The 18488-nt window shown below is 35.4% G+C and overlaps 1 protein-coding gene across 1 annotated transcript in view; it reads right to left on the reverse strand.

Annotated features, from left to right (window-relative positions):
* Positions 1-18488, reverse strand: part of LOC311067887 (dynein axonemal heavy chain 11) — a gene marked incomplete at its 5' end in the record, with an annotated part of 73867 nt that overhangs the window by 37880 nt on the left and 17499 nt on the right. The window contains 24 exons of the mRNA XM_084090033.1: positions 1333-1494; positions 1573-1812; positions 2592-2694; positions 2783-2948; positions 3627-3831; positions 5195-5368; positions 5953-6084; positions 6179-6329; positions 6435-6583; positions 6782-6909; positions 7036-7168; positions 7705-7782; positions 7905-8099; positions 8189-8281; positions 8370-8508; positions 9292-9408; positions 9497-9642; positions 10822-10978; positions 14058-14218; positions 14415-14546; positions 16072-16305; positions 16782-16931; positions 17568-17694; positions 17819-17910. Coding sequence (XP_083946159.1) covers positions 1333-1494; positions 1573-1812; positions 2592-2694; positions 2783-2948; positions 3627-3831; positions 5195-5368; positions 5953-6084; positions 6179-6329; positions 6435-6583; positions 6782-6909; positions 7036-7168; positions 7705-7782; positions 7905-8099; positions 8189-8281; positions 8370-8508; positions 9292-9408; positions 9497-9642; positions 10822-10978; positions 14058-14218; positions 14415-14546; positions 16072-16305; positions 16782-16931; positions 17568-17694; positions 17819-17910 — 3564 coding nt within the window. The remainder of the gene's footprint in view (positions 1-1332; positions 1495-1572; positions 1813-2591; positions 2695-2782; positions 2949-3626; positions 3832-5194; positions 5369-5952; positions 6085-6178; positions 6330-6434; positions 6584-6781; positions 6910-7035; positions 7169-7704; positions 7783-7904; positions 8100-8188; positions 8282-8369; positions 8509-9291; positions 9409-9496; positions 9643-10821; positions 10979-14057; positions 14219-14414; positions 14547-16071; positions 16306-16781; positions 16932-17567; positions 17695-17818; positions 17911-18488) is intronic.

Below are 18488 nucleotides of genomic sequence, written 5' to 3' on the forward strand. Positions count from 1 at the left end.
TAGTGTTTACATGAACGCTAAATAAAATTGAATTTGATCTTTTGACATGCGCAGACTGCACGAATAAACAGTTTCCCGCTGTTGGCGCATACTAACCATCATTCTGCCATCACTTTGTTTTAACTAATTTGGGTCCTGAGTATGAGCTTTGTGCCATGCTGCTTATATTTATCAAGCAGTAAAAACGCCCTTCCCGCACCCAAAACAAGGCATCTGTGGATAAGCGTCCAAAGCAAAGGACAGCTGGGATGACATTGTCCTGCAGCACTACACAGATGATGAGTGGAATGAGAATTTTAGAATAATACGACTCATTTATTACACTATTTTCAACAACAACAGCTTGTTCTGTGCAAATACTTCATTACGCCATTTCTACGTCACTGCACAAGTGCAGAACTTTCCCGTTTCTGTTTTTAATCTGATCAAGTGTTTGCATGTACTATCGAACGGATTAGAAAAGGTTTAAACCACCCCTTACAATCCGAATGAGATTTGGCCAATTCATTCAAACAGATTTTTTATATATATATATATATATAACAAATGTAATACATTTCAATTAAATTAAGTATCATTTTTTTTTTGTAATAATACATTAAACATTTTTAAAATGTAGTAATTTTAAACTACAGTAATTCTCCTTTTTTTTATTCCAATTCAGTATCCTGTCTTGGCCAATTCAATTCAAACTCATGAATTCAAAGGGAGCCCGTTTTAAATTCTGAACTCTGTTTCTTAGGGTAAATTTAAACGCAGCTACTGTTATTTATTTCTGTTTTTATTATTATTTTTAAATATGTATATGTTTAATTTATTTAAAGTAGTTATAATTACATTGTTATTAATTTATTCATTACTTTTAAATACATTTATATTATAATTTATAGTAATTACAAGTATTTAATTATTGCATTTATTATTTTTATTATTTTTTATTTATTCATTACTTTTAAATACATTTATATTATAATTTATAGTAATTACAAGTATTTAATTATTGCATTTATTATTTTTATTATTTTTTATTTAGTTATTTATATACATTGTTTTGGTGTATTTCTTATCCACTTTATTTTTAATGTAAGAGTGAGTGAGTAACTTTAAGTTGCAAGACTTCCGGTGTCATCCACTTGCAGATATTTTATCTGCACAAAAATAGTCTGTTATGCTGCTTTGTGTTCAAACTTGTATTTGTTATCATATTATTTCAAACTGACTACATGTCAGAAACATGCATAGTTTGAAAATAAGAAAAAGTTTGGAAACAAAAAAGTAAAAAAAACCTAAGAGAACTTTAACAGCAGTAAACTGTAAAGTGTGCTAGTTTACCTCAGAGGTCTGTCGTGCAATATCCGTCTGCAACCTACGGAATAGCTGAAGATCGGATGGTTCAGAAAAGCGATCTGAATATACTCTTCTGGATTCATGGATCCAAAGTTGAACCAGATCCGCACCCTGTCTAACACACTCTGGCCTGGAGAACAGGAGACCCTAGGTGGACACATGTACACAGATTAAAAAGTGTTGGCTAATTCAACATTATACAGAGGGCACAGAGGGAATGTTTACCTGGAACAGCCGAGAGAGATCCCACAGATTGAACAGACAGTAAAACTTGTTTGATGTGGGAAGGAAGTGCTGGATCACCCGGTCATGGAGGGCTATAGCCGCTTTCACCACTGCTGGGCCACTGCTCACCACAGCGGGGCTGAAAGGCAACCTCTGCAGGTGGAAGCCCAGGATAGAGCCGAACATGGAGCTGAGGGTCTCAGGGCTGGGTGTGCTGACCGCTAACACTGTGAAATGCCTCTGATGAACAAAGGTGAGGACAGTGATTTTCATATTATATAACATACAATAAACTTTTTGTTTACTACACTCTTTTTTTTTTTACCACAATATATTTTTAATACAATTCAACATTTTCTAACAGTACATTATGTCCAGAAGAAACAGAGTTCAGAATTTAAAACAGGCTCCCTTTGAATTCATGAGTTTGAATTGAATTGGCCAAGACAGGATACTGAATTGGAATTAAATAAAAAAAAAGGAGAAAATTACTACATTTTAAAAATGTTTAATGTATTAATACAAAAAAAAATTATACTTAATTTAATTGAAATATATTACATTTGTTATATATTAAATTATATAATATTCAAAATGTTCAAAACTGTAAAAATACAGCACAACAAACCATCCACATTTTATGCAGATAACTTTTTAACAGACAAATATTAATATTGACAATTAATTTCATTATTTATTAATTATATATTAAATAAATTGTATTTTATTTCACAAATACATAATACATATTTCAATAGGTGGCATTTAAATTTGCTAATACCAAATATGTGGTGCATATGATGACAGGTTTATGTTTAGTATAAATTATACCAAAATGTATCATTAAAAACTACACTTAAAGCAAGATTAATTTTATTTTCAAGATTATTTTTACTTAATTTCATTTTAATTCTACTTGACAATAATTTTCAATTCAGTTCTGCATGCTGCACAATCATGGTAAACATGCAATGTGCAAATGTGCGATAAAGAAGCTCTTACAGGAGAAATTCAAATACCTGCAGTCGGGGGTTAATTGTGAAACTCCCTGATGTAGGATTCATACAACAGACATAATGGGTGTTGTGTATGTCTTTCATTGTTAACTTTTGGCTGTCATACCTAAAAACAAGAGAGCAAATGCTGTTCTAAAGTATTTTTACAAATAATATCTCTCTTAAGTGGAAAACAATGAAAGATGCTGTGTAACCAGTGCTTGTAGTCCAGATGCTGGCGAATGAGAGCGTGTGGCTGAGAGGTCCCGTAACTGTCCACAGCTGCCATGTTCATGTCATCTATGAAATAGATGAGTCTCTTGTTTCCAGGGGGCGCGTAACTCCTACCAGCCTTCCTCTCGAGAGGTTTCTCCATTGCCTCTGATAATGACAATATAAAGTGTTGCCTTAAAAGGACTGTGACTACAAAATTTCATTGAGCATAATTTTCAAAGAAATCCTATGACTAATGGAAGTTACTTTTTGACTAAAATAAGCTGTATTTGTTTATATATATCAAATCATACAGTGTCATGCTCTTCAGTCTAAAAACATTTAATCTGTTTTTAAGGTTTAACAAAGCAAACATATATTGAGCATTATTAAAGTACACTCTGAGCACCTGCTTCGAATCACTGGATTAAAGGGAGAGTTCACCCAAAAATGCTAATTCTGTCATCATTTACTCCTCCTCATGTTGTTCCAAACCTGTATGAGTTTCTTTCTTCTGTTCAGCACAAAAGAAGATATTTTGAAGAATGATGGTAATCAGTTGACAGTAGCCATTGACTTCCATAGTAGAAAGAAAAAAAACCCATTGAAGTCATTGGATACCGTCAACTTTCTGGTTATCAACATTCTTCAAAATATCAACTCGAGGGTGAATAAATGATGAAAGAATATTCATTTTTGGGTGAACTATCCCTTAAACTGATCTATTATTACCATCACCGGATGGAGTGAAATATTGCATATGGACCACAAGGAGGTGCTGTTCAACACATTTGAAAACATGTTCTCTTTAGAGAAATGTGAAGAAACGCATGCTGTCACACTTACTTTGCAGCATGGACGCAGTGGTATAAAAGTGAAGGGGAACTTTTGCAGTTCTAAAGTTCTCTGGTAGTATTTCCAGAAGGTTCCTGACCAGAGCAGACTTCCCAGTGCCTGCTCCACCGACCAGCATAAGAGGCTGAGACGTCTCCAGCAACATGCCCATGAAATACTGCAGCCTGAACGTCTCGACTGTTGGGACTAACATAGCCTGTAGACAAAGTGAGTGATGGGGGAAAAAAAATGGCATCTCATCACTCAAGACATATTCAGCTAAGCTAAATCAATAAATCAGGGGTTTTCAACTCTGGTCCTCGATGTCCACTTTCCTGCAGAGTTTTGCTCTAACCCTAATCCAACACACCTGAACAAGCCAGTCAAGATCTTCAGGATAACTAGAAAGTTATAGGCAGGTGAGAATGATCAAGATTGGAGCTAAACTCTGCAGGAAATTGGATCTCAGAGTTGAGAACCCATGCAATAAATAATGTTGTTAAAATGAAATGTTACTTAAGGAACCCTAATATTAATAAATAATAATAATAATGATGAAAAAGTAACCATTCTATTTCATTCATTTCAAAACCTTTTAAAAGTTTGTGAAAAAGGCAGTGGGATTTATTTTTTGAAAGAAAGAAATGAATACTGTTATTTAGGAAGGATATATTAAATTAATCAAAAGTGACAGAAACTTTTGTAACAATGTAAAAATCTTTACCATTTCAAATAAACGCTGTTTTTTGACTTTCTATTCATCAATGATCATGTGATTTCTGAATGATCATGTGACACTAAAAACAGGATTAATGATGCTGAAAATTCAACTTTGCCATCGCAGGAATAAATTACACTTTAAAATATAAATTGTAAAAAAATAATAATAATTATAATATTTCACAATATATCATTGTGAAATAGACTGCAAAATTCATACTGACTGCAAAATTTTGAACGGTAGTGTACATATTGTTATCATATTACATATTGTTTATATTTTGTTTAATCTGTAATCAGAAATCAAAAAGTATTTATGTTTATGTTTTTTTTATGTGCAAACTCTATCAAAACATTGTTTAAAATACTTGTATTTCAGGAAAATCAGCGGGAAACTTTGCAAGAGCACTTTGATGAACTCTGATAAACTTTTAGAACATAGTTCTAGAGTGAGACACAACAAACCCGTAGATCCAGTTCATCACTATGACTACCCTATTATCAACATTAAGTCTTTATCTTTCAATTATAAAAACGGAGACAATGGCCTCACACACGCACGCATAATTCTGATTACTCTGAATGGTAATCAGAGCCAAAACTCCTCTGACTGCAGGTTCAGCTCATGATGGAGGGAGGTTGTTTTCTCTGTATCTGCTCACTGACCCACTCTAATGCACTAACTGCACCAAATTAGCATGCCATTATTCTGAAATTAAAGTGGTTCTCTGTGAGAGTGAAATTTCTCAGGAGAATTTTCTCAGAGGATCACAAAGAAATGTATTGCGCAGTTAAGCGTATGTTCGCGCCATGTTATCCTGTACTGTATGTAACAGGAAGTATTGGTGTATTAGTGTCACCTGCACAGGTGTATCAGGGTCCATCTCAAATGCGGGCACCCTGTCGGTCCATGGCAGGAAGCGTCTGGAATGAGGATCTAAGAAGTAGTCAAAAACAGATCCATGGACAGGAAACTTCACACTCTTCATCTCTTTGATCCACCACTGGCTGAACTCAGCCCGATAGTCATGGAGCTGGGAGATCAAAAAAGACAACAAAAATAGAGACATAAAAACATAAAGAAATTAGTACTGTAACCAATTAGAATATTAGAGTAAATTCATTTGTATTTGCTACATGCCCTTGATTATATACATACACACACACATACACACATATATATATATATATATATATATATATATATATGTGTGTGTGTGTGTGTGTGTGTATAATTATATAATTGATTATGTTGTAGTCAACGTATGATTTTTCCTGTGAGCATTTTTTTTGCATAGTAAAATAAAACCTATAGCTGTAGTTTTTCTATTTTTGGCAAATAATTTTGTCAGATTAACTTACCTTAATTAAATTAGAATACCTCAACCAAGTTTAGTGTTTTGTTCTTCCCTCATATTTAAAATGTTTAAAAATATATATTTTGATTGAACTTGTAGGGTCATTAAAAACAAACATCCCCTTCGGACATCACTATTGGCCACTACTGTATATATTTTATGTTTGGGATAATCTTACAATCAATTTTTTACAAGCATGAGAATTTTTTTTCTCATTTCCAGTTGAACAGAACACAACACAACACAAAAACCCATTATACCTGATCCTGAAATGTGGCTCCACCAAATCCCCACACACAGGCAAACACAAAGTATGTCTCATAGATTTCTCGTGGAGAGTCTGCTGGAATGTTCTCAGGTGTTAACAGGCAATCCAACAGGGAGCACAAAGTCTGAGAGAGAGAGAGAGAGAGAGAGAGACGTCAGTAGAGATTTGAATCAGAGTATAGGCCTATATGAATGAGAGTATCTGTGAGCATGGTATACCTGAACCATGCTGTTCTCAGGAATAGGAATAATTGTCTTAAAGGAGTTTCTCATTTTTTCTATACAGCGAGGGACGTATTTGTCAAACAGAATGGTGAGGTGTGCTCTCTCGGTTTGTCTCTCCCTCCGATCAATCCAACTCGTAACACAACTAGACATGGATGAAAAAGAGGTTGTTCACCTAAGTCTAATCGTTCACAAATGTTAACCACTGTGCATTAGATGGTATGTATTTTGAATTGAGTGAAATTCTCACAGGTTCCAGCTAAGCTCTTGAGGATTGATGTACAGGATGCCAGCTCGGGACACTGTGGCAGGAGTGGCATGTTTCAGGTGGCTGATCTCAAACAGTAGTCTCATCGAGGGGGTAAGTGGGATACGTTCATTATTAGCCAAAGTAAGAACCTGCACAGACATGCTCAACATGACTACATCAGTGCCAATATTCATAATTAATCATTTGCTGCAACAACTTTGTCAAACTGTGTGTGGTTTTGTTCAGTGGTGTGTTTAAATATTTCAACATGTAATGTTAGTGCTTCAAATTAATCAGCTGAATGCAAATGTCCCCATAAAAAAACATGCACAAACTGTGCAGGGTACCTTGTTGTCATCCATTACAGTGTTGAGAGACTCAATCCACATGGGGTCAATGTCTCCATCCAGAACAATCCACTTCGGCCCCGAGTGAGAGTTACTGGCTTGATCCCGCATGAAATGTGACAATAAACCTGCCACATGAAAAGATTTACAATCTCAAAGTCTTACCGGGGAGAATGGATCTCATGTCTAAACAGTAAGTTATGTACTGTGAATTGGACAGGATCAGCTCTACAAAACACTGGATGCTGATGTACCATCTTTCCATTCCCGAGTGGCTGGATGAAAGGATCCAAACAGTTCACCACTGCTTATTGCTTTTGGGTTCAGATCGTTCCAGAGAGGCTTCCTTCCCATGTTGAAGTAGGTTTTGTGAAGAGTTCTCAGAATCTGTTTAGGGACAGAGTAGGCCTGTCACAATTATTACATAATCACCTGATCATGATTATTTGCATGTGTTCTGTGCTTATTTATTTTGTTGTGATTTTTTTGCTCACTTTAAATTTATTAACTCTTTTTATTTTAATAATGTATAAATACATTTTAGTTGTAATAGATCAGACTGTGTGAATTTTAATAGATCAGACCGTGTGAATTTATCACAAATAAATATATAATAAAAATATACACAGAATATACAGGTGAAACGCGAAAAATTAGAATATCGTGCAAAAGTTCATTTATTTCAGTAATTCAACTTAAATGGTGAAACTAATATATTATATAGAAAATTACATGCAAAGTGAGATATTTTAAGCCTTTATTTGTTACAATTTTGATGATTATGGCTTACAGGTGAACATGAACATTTTCAACATTATACAGAGGGCACATTTTCAAATGAACATTTTCAAAATTTCTGAGATTTTGAATTTGGGGTTTTCATAAGCTGTAAGCCATAATCATTGTTTTAAGTTTGTATTTACCTGGCTTTTTCCAGTCCCAGCATCACCAACCACAAACACTGATTGATGAACAGATAAAAGCTTCTCAAGCTGAACAACCTTTATATATTATCATTAAAAAGGACAAAACAATGAAATAAGAGGTTAACAAGAGATCTAAAACAGTAAGATAACTTAATGTTAAACACAAATGATGATGCAGTGTGCGGAGAGATTCTTACTTTCAGAATAAATGTGTCCTCAGGCTGAAGTTTTAAGTCTAGACTCGTCTGTCGTACTATCTGCTCAAACTCTGCATCAGTTTGCCTTTCCACTTCCAAACCAGGGAACAAATCTCTGATCAGACCGAGGAACACCGGAACGTCTTCCGAAACAATCTTTGGCATGTTGAAATCTCTCAAAGCCTGCATCAACACCTTCATGTAACAGAAAGTCAGAGTGTCAAAACCCATGGCTGCTGGATCTATAGAGCTAAACATCAATCACATAATCACATTTCCATCACCTGATCTTCTGGTCTAGTCCGATCTGCTCTTTTGAGAGCTCCAGCAACCACCAGGACAGGTTTGACAGAACGCAAACCCCAGTCGTAGTGGTCCTACAGCAGTGAATACATGTTGTTTATAAGCAGACACAAACAGGACAAAAGTGGGTTTTCTGTCCTGCACCTTCACGGGTCAGTGTACCTGTTTAGAGAGCAGCTCCTTACAGAGCCTGTAGAGAGTGATGAACTTGTTGCCCAGAATCTGAGCGCTCTGAAATCCCTCAGACATCAGCATGATCTCACAGATCAGCTTCATGTCAGGAACCACCATGGCACACGGCCTGCAAAACACAGCAATCATATGGCATTCGTGAACTCATCTATACACAACTGACACTGCGTTTAGAAAGAGGACCTCGTCTTTTTTTTTACACAGCATGTGGCATTAAACACAATTTGGCATGATGTGTGCTAGTTCGTTTTGTTGCGCAGCTGGTACAAACATCTTCAATCCAGACTTTTACACTGTTTTTGGCTTGTCATATTCATTCATTTTAGTCCATTCTGATTTGACTAAATATAGCATGTACTAATATAGCATGGCATGTTAACATAGCTGGTCAACCTAACATTTTAGTTGTCCATAATTGTAATATTAACTGATCATTATATTAATAACATTCCAATAAATAAAAACGTATAAACATTTATTAACTTTTATTCTGCAAGGATTAATTAATTGATTTCTGAAGGATCATGTAACACTGAAGACTGGATTAATGGCTGCTAAAAATTCAGCTTTACAATAACAGCAATAAATTAAATAAAATATATTAAAATAGAAAAGTTATTTTAATATATGTACACACGCACGTGCACACACACATGTTGGGTTTCCCTATTTTATGGCGACAACACACACACACACACACACACACATCATCTACATATATTCACATACTGTAACATTTTGAACTTTCAGCATGATGAATATCTTCATTGATGGCTGAATAAAAATATCTTGCCAACAAAATGTTCACTCCATAAAACACACTTGAGCTAATTTCTTTGTGGGTTTGGTCAATTTTTTCTAAATGTGTATCTTTATTCAGATCAAGCTATACCTGAAAAGAGCTTTGAGGTTCTCTGGTAGCTCAGTTCGTCCAGCATATCCAGGGTTCATTGTGATGAAGATCCCAACAGAGGGCTTCAAGCTAATCTCTTCATCTAGGAAGAAAAACCTGCAGAGGACCATGGGTAAAATGGGTAAAACATGCCAACAAGTCATGTTTACCATTCAGAAGGTCTTAAAAAATAAAAAACACTTACCTTTTCCTCTTGTTGCGAATTGCATCCTGTATGGTCTTCACCTGTACTGCCACCACAGACAGCACTTCCACAGCTATTCGGTTAAATTCATCAAAGCAGCCCCAAGCTCCAGTTTGTGCCAGGCCTTTAAAGATGTTCCCTATGGACTGAATGACAAAACAAGTCATGGAAACACTTAAGGCGAGACACTACAGGTGAATAGGGTAACATTTTAAAATAATAGATATCACCATGAAACTTCCTCAGCTGATTACTTCCACAAGTATATAAAAAAAATGTATTACAAGTTTTAGAAATTTGTATGTTTAATTATGCAAATTAGGCATTATCTCATTAAATATGCACGATTTTGCATATATTTTCAGTAGATAGATCTGAACATATGATAAAGCCAGGTGCAAAATTCTTTTTTCATTTTGTTTACACACAAGATGAAAATAAAAACTCAAGAGGGATTTCAGGATATATGCTTTCATTGCCTAGGGAATCAAAATATACTGTCCATAGCCATAAAAAATAGATTTTCGCCATATTTTTTTAATTAAAATGTCACATAAATCAGGCCAGGAATGATTTATTAACAAATCCCTCTGAAAATATCTTCAGAATACTGCTAAGTGTATAACTGGAAAGTTTGGTGTACACAGGTGCTACATAGGCTGAGATGTTTCTACTGGAGAATGACAAAAAACTCATTTTGAGAAAACGGCAGTTAAAGATTTAAATAGCTCTAAATGAGAAATCGGCGTTAGCTTTAAATCCCCCTTTGGACATTCACGATTGGTTACTGATAGAAAGGAAATGCTCATATTTGGGTTACATAGCGTTGTGCAGGAGACTCAGAGCTTTACAGCGATACCGGTCATGACAGACTTCAGTCAACAGACGGAGCTCGGCGTGTCGCGTTGGAATGATAACTTCCTGGTAAATTTGGGAGAAACTTACAGCCGCAAGTAAACAAAATGTAATAAAATAAACATCTTAATGTATATTTTCAACGTTTTCTTTATAGCAGCTTGAAAGAACACATAGTGAAGGAGTAAACTAGCCCAAAATCTCAAAACTGACCACTGCATTAAAATCGATGTTTTGCCTGCCGTGTCTCGTCTTAACAGAACCAAACCAACAGTGGTTAATAATAAGAACTTCCAAAACATCAACCAACTGTGATAAAGTTTCAAACAGAGCAGTCATTGATTTCTTTCAATTAAGAGGCAGAATCCTATTCGGCAAAGTAATTATATGCATTAGGAGCTCATCTGAAAGGAGAATACACTCATAATTGTGCTGTGGTGGCTGAGTCCCATCTCTGCTGGTATGTCTACCTTATAGTCCATCTGCTCAGAGCAGTTGAAGACGTACACCATGACCCCCAGAGCTCTGCCCAGGTCTTTAGTGGTTTCAGTCTTTCCTGTGCCAGCCGGTCCCGCTGGAGCACTGCTCATACTCAAGTGCAGTGACTGAGTCAGTGTTATATAGCACCTGCAATTCAAATAAGCAAAATCAAGCACTGAATAAAAACAGCTATGGTAAGGTGGCTTTATGATAATTTCCATTAATAACATTATTACATGCAGTGTTGGGGGGTAACATATTATAAGAAATGTACATTAAGTAATCAGATTACTTTTTAAGTAAAGAAATGCATTACTTTAAGAATTTAATTTACACATTAACATTTTAGATACTTTTTTAATAGAGCAATTGACCCTTCGCTAAGCCCCGCCCTCCTTAGTTACTGTTGCTACGCCTGTCAAGCTTTTGCGCCTGGCACGTCTATTACAGTATGTATGCACTGGTTTCAGACATTCCTAAGGAGATAATTAGTCATTTTTGGCAAACAGGTGAAAATATGAGAGTGCAATACTGCAGTATGCATTCGAGGGCTATATCCACGACATAATATGCAAACGATTAGAGAATAATTTCATCAAAATTGAAGTTAAAGCATAACGTTAGGTCCCAGCGCAAGCAGCAACCGCCTCATATGCTGACCATTCAAATGGGAAACACACAAATTTGAGGAACAGCTTTGTGCATGCCCAGCAGGGTAAGTGAAATTTGAAAATATTCTAATATTTATAAAACAAACAGCTTATCCATATGTATTGTGGAATAAACACAAGACATTAGCCTGACCACTTTGCAATGATACCATTCTCCCGCTTATATTTTTAGCGCGCCAGGCTAACGTTACTGCTCACACGTCGGACTAACTTACTGTTATGAACTGATTAAGTTTGCATACCAACCTTTTCCTTGGAGATCTCCGGCAAGCCCCGTGATGTTCCCTCCTTTTACTAACTAACGTTACCTTTTACTAGAACTAACGGGAGAGTCGCGATCGGATTGGGGTAACGGTTTGGCCGTCGATTAACAAAATGTTGAAATATATTTTTAAGTAACGTTAAGTTATGTCAGTGAGCCTCCGTCTTGCCTTTAATCACACTGCTTGATCCACGAGCTGGACAATAACTTTATTCTAGAGCTGCTATAAAGCCAAAACACTTTACTTTTAATTTCCTATTATCAATGTAAAGCTGCTTTGGAACAATCTACATTGTTAAAAATGCTATAAATGAAGATGACGCCTGGCATTTCTCCCCTTGGGTTTTAGGTTTCGGGAAGGGAACAAAATCCACCACCCCGTCCAAACTTTTAGGATACCGGGTATCAGATTTGCACAATCCATACGCACGACGCTTCGGCATGTTTCCCTCGCTCGAAAGCTTGCCAGACCTCCCGCGCCTAGTTACGGTTGCTAAGCCACGATTGGCCTGTGGCGGTTTTCGGGCGTGGCTTAGCGAAGGGTCAATTCATGTTAATTTAAGTTTAATTAATTTGCTTAAAAATTTGTTTAAACAACTTAATTAAAATTATCCTTCTTCACCAATACGTAGTCACTTAATGCATGCGCGGGAACAGACAAAAAGTACAAATAGTAACAAAACATATTACTTTCAACTTTCAAAGAAAGTAGTACAGTAGGTAATATATAACCCGTAATGTTGAGATCTTTTGTACGGCATCCATAGCTCTAGGGGTCAGGAAATATTCTAAGTGTCAGAATATAATATTTTAAATGTGTTTTTAAAAGAAAATGTATGTTTGTATGTACGTATGTTATCTAGGCCAAAAATAACTTCTCGGTAAAAAACACATGCAAGGCCTGGAAGACAGGGAGCCTCAGCCAGATTACTGTACATGAAAAGTAACCAAGTAATGAAATTAGTTACTTTTTTAGGGAGTATCGCAATAATGTAATGCATTACTTTTAAAAGTAACTTTCCCTAACACTGATTACATTATATGATTAAATACAGTAGTTACATTCAAAACTACGACTCATGAGACGTTGATTCATATTTGTTGTAATGTTCTAATAATGTTACTTTACGTTTATTATTAATTACGTTTGTTCAAAATTATCTGGTCTTTAATAACAATCTCAAAAAACATAAAATGTTTATACATTTTTCATGTAATGTTTTTTCATTTGTTGTAGTTCATGTTCATCTAATGTTTTAAGCACTACACTGTAATAATGATCAAAAAAGAAGTCACAAGACATATTTATAAGAAACAAACAATGGATGCTTTTTGTATATGAAATATGTATGCAAGAAGATATAATATATTTTGACCCTAGGGTGAAAATAAACTCATAAAACATTTGCAAAAGTCAAACATTTCCATATCAAATCACTGTACTGTATGTATTGTAATTAATAGCATTATGTGGTGGAAATTATGGACATTTAAAAAACTTTTCAATTGCTAAAGCTAATTTCATAGCTAGCATGGTATGTATGCACACTTAAGAGTTTCACACTTTTGTTGCATAATTTGACAGAATTAAAGCTGACCTGGAAATGATGCACAATATAAATAATATGATATTTATTTACCTTGATTTTTCTTTGTTTTCTTCATTCTCCCTAACCAAGAACACTTATTTTTGAAAGTAAAACTTTATTAAGGGCCTACATGTCGGTCATTGTGGTCGATAATATAGTCCTGAGGAACAGCTGCAATTTGCGTGAAAATAACTATGGTTATTTTAATAGTTTATAATAATATTCATATGACGACTTTTCATATTTTAAGAGTCTGGGACAATGGTAAAACAATAAAATCTACATTATCATCATTTGAAATCCAAAAGCAAAAGATGAAGGCATGGTAAAAAATAAAGTCTGTTCTAAATAATTTGTTTATTAAAAAAAAATTGAAGAAATTTATTTTCATATATGCATATTTGAATGTACATGAACTATGGTTCTGTTTAGTAATGGTTTATCCATATTATAAAGTGTTACCGTTCTATTGTGTTTTATATTTGATTGTTTTATTATTTCCTTTTTCTCCTGTATTTGCTTTATAAAACATCTTCTTGAAAAACCAATTATAAAAAAAATTTATCAATAATAATATATTCCTTATAGTATTACCAAAACGTTTGACATATAAAAATAGTTCCCATTAGATAAAAATTGCAATAAATAAATAAATAAATAAAGAAGTTCTTGAGTTGCTCAGAGATCATTAGCTGATAAGGTACCTGTCTGTGAGAGGTGTAATGACCAGACGAGGCGTGTTGCCCAGGTATTCGTAGGAGTAACGAAACTGGGCGTCGCAGATGTTGATGAAGCAGTGGTTTTGCTCCTCATCCCAGCTGTGGCGGAGCTGAGAAACCCAGGCGAATGCCTGCGCACTGCTCACCTGGGTAAAGACAGCCTCAAACATTTAATAAACCTACTCTAAATGCTCCCAACTCAATTAATTAATCAATTACTGCTTTTTAATTTAAAGCCCATTAAAATAATGACTGTTGAACTAAATGATTTAAAACAAGGAAACAGAACATCCTTTAGTCAACATGATCATTATTTACGAACCGCAGTAAACATGACCCAACCTTCTGAGCGATGAGTTTGGAGACCACATCTCTGGCGTGAACATCTATGGTGCACAGGGTCATGATCTTCTGCCTGTCACCCGGGTTCAGTTCCCCCAATAACATGTTTATCAAGGAGTTTAGCTGGGCAATCTGGAAAAGTAGGGCAGATACTTTAGAGTTTCAGAGGGCACAATGATGGCTTGTGAGAGCATACAGTGAGCTTTGTGGCCCCTGCTTACAGTAATTATATCAATTTACATGCCAGAGAGAAGTGGATGGTAATAACTGCGCTGACAGGGACTCAGGGTCATGTGTTCATCAGAGAAATCCCCCCACGTTTATGGAGCAAGGTCATATATTCCAGTTGGGAGGCCAAATAAGCACAGAGCTCGTTTATCAATGCTGGGGGGAACTGCAAGTGTGTAAGACTGTTTGACTATGAATAAGAGCGGCCAGCTGGTGTGTGTGTGACAATGAATGAGAGTGCTGGGTCAATATGTGTGTGTGTGTGTGTGTGTGAGTTGGGGGGAGGCGGTTAATAGGCGATACGGTGGATCCCTGTCACAGACAGGCAAATGAGATGTAATCTTCCTGCCTGTATTTGGTGTAAAAGCAGCTTAGGTTGTACTGCATTTATCACCCCATGCTGTCTGACAGCAACTCCAATCAGGGGCTTGAAGGGAAAGAGGCAGATTATTCAAACGCCGGCCAAGGACGCGCTAACCTTCCCTGCGTTAGATGACAGATACTGACGCTGCAGGGACGATATGGACGTGCTCGTGGCAGTCTACACGGATCAGCACTATTCGCTTCATCATAGTTACAATGAAGGAGTGGAGTGTGTTTTCAACGGCTTCATCATTGCCTAGTTCACACTACAGATGTGCTCTATCTGTGCTTGAAAATAGGGAGGCTAGCACTACCTAGAAAGGAAAAAGGTCTATTTACAGTAGGAGGAAGTGACTTTTAGGATGCGTTACACTATAAATCTCCTGTTCAAAATTAAAGTGTTTTTTAAGAGTCATTTGTTTCTGAATCGCACTACACTGGTTGTGCATTATGTTTTTGATTCTCTAAAAAGAACCAGCTCACTAGAGTCATTTGTTCAAGAGTTGCACTACACTGGTAGCAATGTATGTTATCCGTTCACTAAAAAGAACCGTCTCATAAGAGCCATTTGTTCATGAAACATACTTCACTGTATGTGTGGTATGTTTTTGAGTCATTAAAAATAACTGACTCATAAGAGTCATTTGTTTGTGAACAGGACTACACTAGTTGCACCATATGTTTCTGATTCGCTAAGAAGGGGGCTCCATAAGAGTCGCTTGTTCGTAAATTGTTTGTAAATCAGACTACACTGGTTGTGCTGTATGTTTTTGATTCATTAAAAAGAACCAGCTCATAAGAGTCATTTGTTTGTGACCTGGATTACACTGGTTGCTCTGTATGTTATGGATTCACTAAAAAGAACAGGTTCATAAGAGTCATTTGTTTGTGAACTGACTACTGCTGTACCTTAATATTGCCTTATAAGAGTCAACGTTTCAGTGTCAACATGACTGAAAAAGACATCTCGATTGTGAACAAGAATCTACTCTTTGTCATTCATTCAGTTTATTCAAAATTATGAATGTGTAAAAAAGTGTGCATACAGTACATAGGATCAACTGACCTGTTTCTTGTTGTAGTCTCTGAGTGCCGTCTCAAAACCCTCAGCCAGCCGCTCAAATGCTAGATTCACGTCGGCGGACCACCAGATCTGAGAGGCGGTGAGGACCACCTGAGCCGGCAGCTCCAAGACCCAGTGTTCCCGCGGGCGTTCCTCACACACGACCACGGCCTCGGCTATGTGCCTCCTCAATCCCTCCCTCATCACATCCTCCAGACAGGTCAGCCAGAGCTCAACCTGACAGAAAAAAACTGACTCCGTAAAGAATAATCGGACAGATTACTATTATATCAGGGCAAAATATGAGCCAATTACTCACACAAAATATTAAAAAACAAACAGACCTATAAAAATACTTCAACTGACCATGTTTTGTAAATGCTGGGAGATCCTAATTGCTAAAATTTCTTGCTAAAGTTATTTCTACCTGCAAGTATATTTCAGAGTGTCATCTGGTGTATATGTAGTTTTAATGATGTTTAAAACATTTTATTGTATTTTATAGATATCTAGATAATCTAATACTTAAAAAAAAAGTTTGCTTTTGTATTTTATATACAAATAATATTTTAGATGTTATTATAATATTTATATAAATATTTTATAAAGTAATTTTTTATATTTTTTAAAAAGTTTGCTTTTATCTTTTAAAAAAAAGTTAAAACTTTTTAATATCTGTGTTTGATTTAATTAGATGCTTATGCGGGGTTTACCGGTCCAACGCAGTCACATGGCGAACAGAATGAAACATATTCTCCGTCTCTGCTGAACATTCCCACCGCTGATGTGGCCTTTCCCCCCTCCTTGTCAGAAAACTCCAGATCAGTCATACTGTCAAACAGCTTACCCAAGTGACGGGTAATCTAAAAAGCAATGAACCATAAAGCATTACTTTCACAGAACAATATATTGTAGACAGTACATCCGTACGCCGTTATGTAGTTATGCATATCCATAGATAATGATATGATTGTGGATATATTTGCAATTCTTATTATAACTGAGGTACAATGAGAACGAGATGAAGCACTTTGACCCTGTTCTGGTTGAACGGTTCAGGAGAAAACCTGCACATATGTGGGAGGATCGGCTCAAAGAAGGATGTAGCCAGGGTTAGAATCAATCCATCTGAAGATCTTTCTCTTTTTTATCATAATGATATTTCACAGAGAAGCACTGCCCTTGGAATTATCACAGTGATGATGAAAAAGTTTAATCACAGAGATAAAGGTAACTGTACACAAATGAGAAGAGAGATGGGGAAGTATGGTACAATGTAAAATATATTTCCGTGAATCTCAGTCACATTATTACAAATACCAGGAGAGAATGCATATTTTATAGTTGACCTGTTTATGGATTACTGTAATACTGAAATGAGCTGTATAATTAGAGAAACCTGAAACTAATTAAACTTTCAAACTGATTCAAACTAATAGACAGACTGTTATATAAAGTTGAATCAAGTTCAACTTAACTCCTAACTTTTAAAGCAGTACCTGTCTGGGCTGTCTGCCCTTGGAAAGGATGTCCAGTAAGTCTGATGAAGAGAGGAAATAGAATCGCGGGAAAGCCATTCTTTTTGTCTCCAGGTATTTGGCTAAAGCTTTCTCACATACAGCAAGTCTAGGATAAATAACAGGAAATCAACAGAATGATTTATGCATCTCTCTTGAAACAATGTGTAACCATGCACACTTTTTAAAAACGAGAGTTTACTGGAAAAGAGTAACCTTAAAACTTCACAAACCTCCTTTGCAGATCTTCAAGCATCGGTAGAAGATCGTGCTTGTTGGTTGCAGTAATTACGTTTTTCGTTTTGACACTTTTGAGCATAAGGACCTTCACACATAAACAGACAAAAGTAAATATATATAAATATTTACATACCTGGTAGATGCATGCATCTACACTGAAAAAATAACAACATCTTTGTGCATTTTACATGGAATCGCATTAAATAAAATAAATAAATGTACACAAGTGAATTGTATCAAATTATTAATTTAAATGTTAGTGCATATTAGTTAAAGACACTTAAAATTAAGTCTGTCCATTTAATTACATTTAAGTATATTAATTTTGCATTCATTTTATTACATTTTTACTCATATTTACCTAATTTCTCCATCAGCAAATCAAATTCAAAGTGGTTAAAAGTGCAATGAACTTAATTGCAAGTTGTAACTTTGACAAGTTTACTTTTAAAATATAATTCTTATCTTGATAATAATTAATATAATTGTACTTATATTAGTACTAATATAAACCTGTAATTCAAGTTTTCAATATATACAGTATACATACAGTACATAACACACATACATATATATATATATATATATATATATATATATATATATATATATATATATATATATATATATATATATATATATATATATACTAATTTTAGTATG

Source organism: Abramis brama (assembly GCF_963993115.1).
Source record: "Abramis brama genome assembly, chromosome: 17".
Lineage (NCBI taxonomy): Eukaryota > Metazoa > Chordata > Actinopteri > Cypriniformes > Leuciscidae > Abramis > Abramis brama.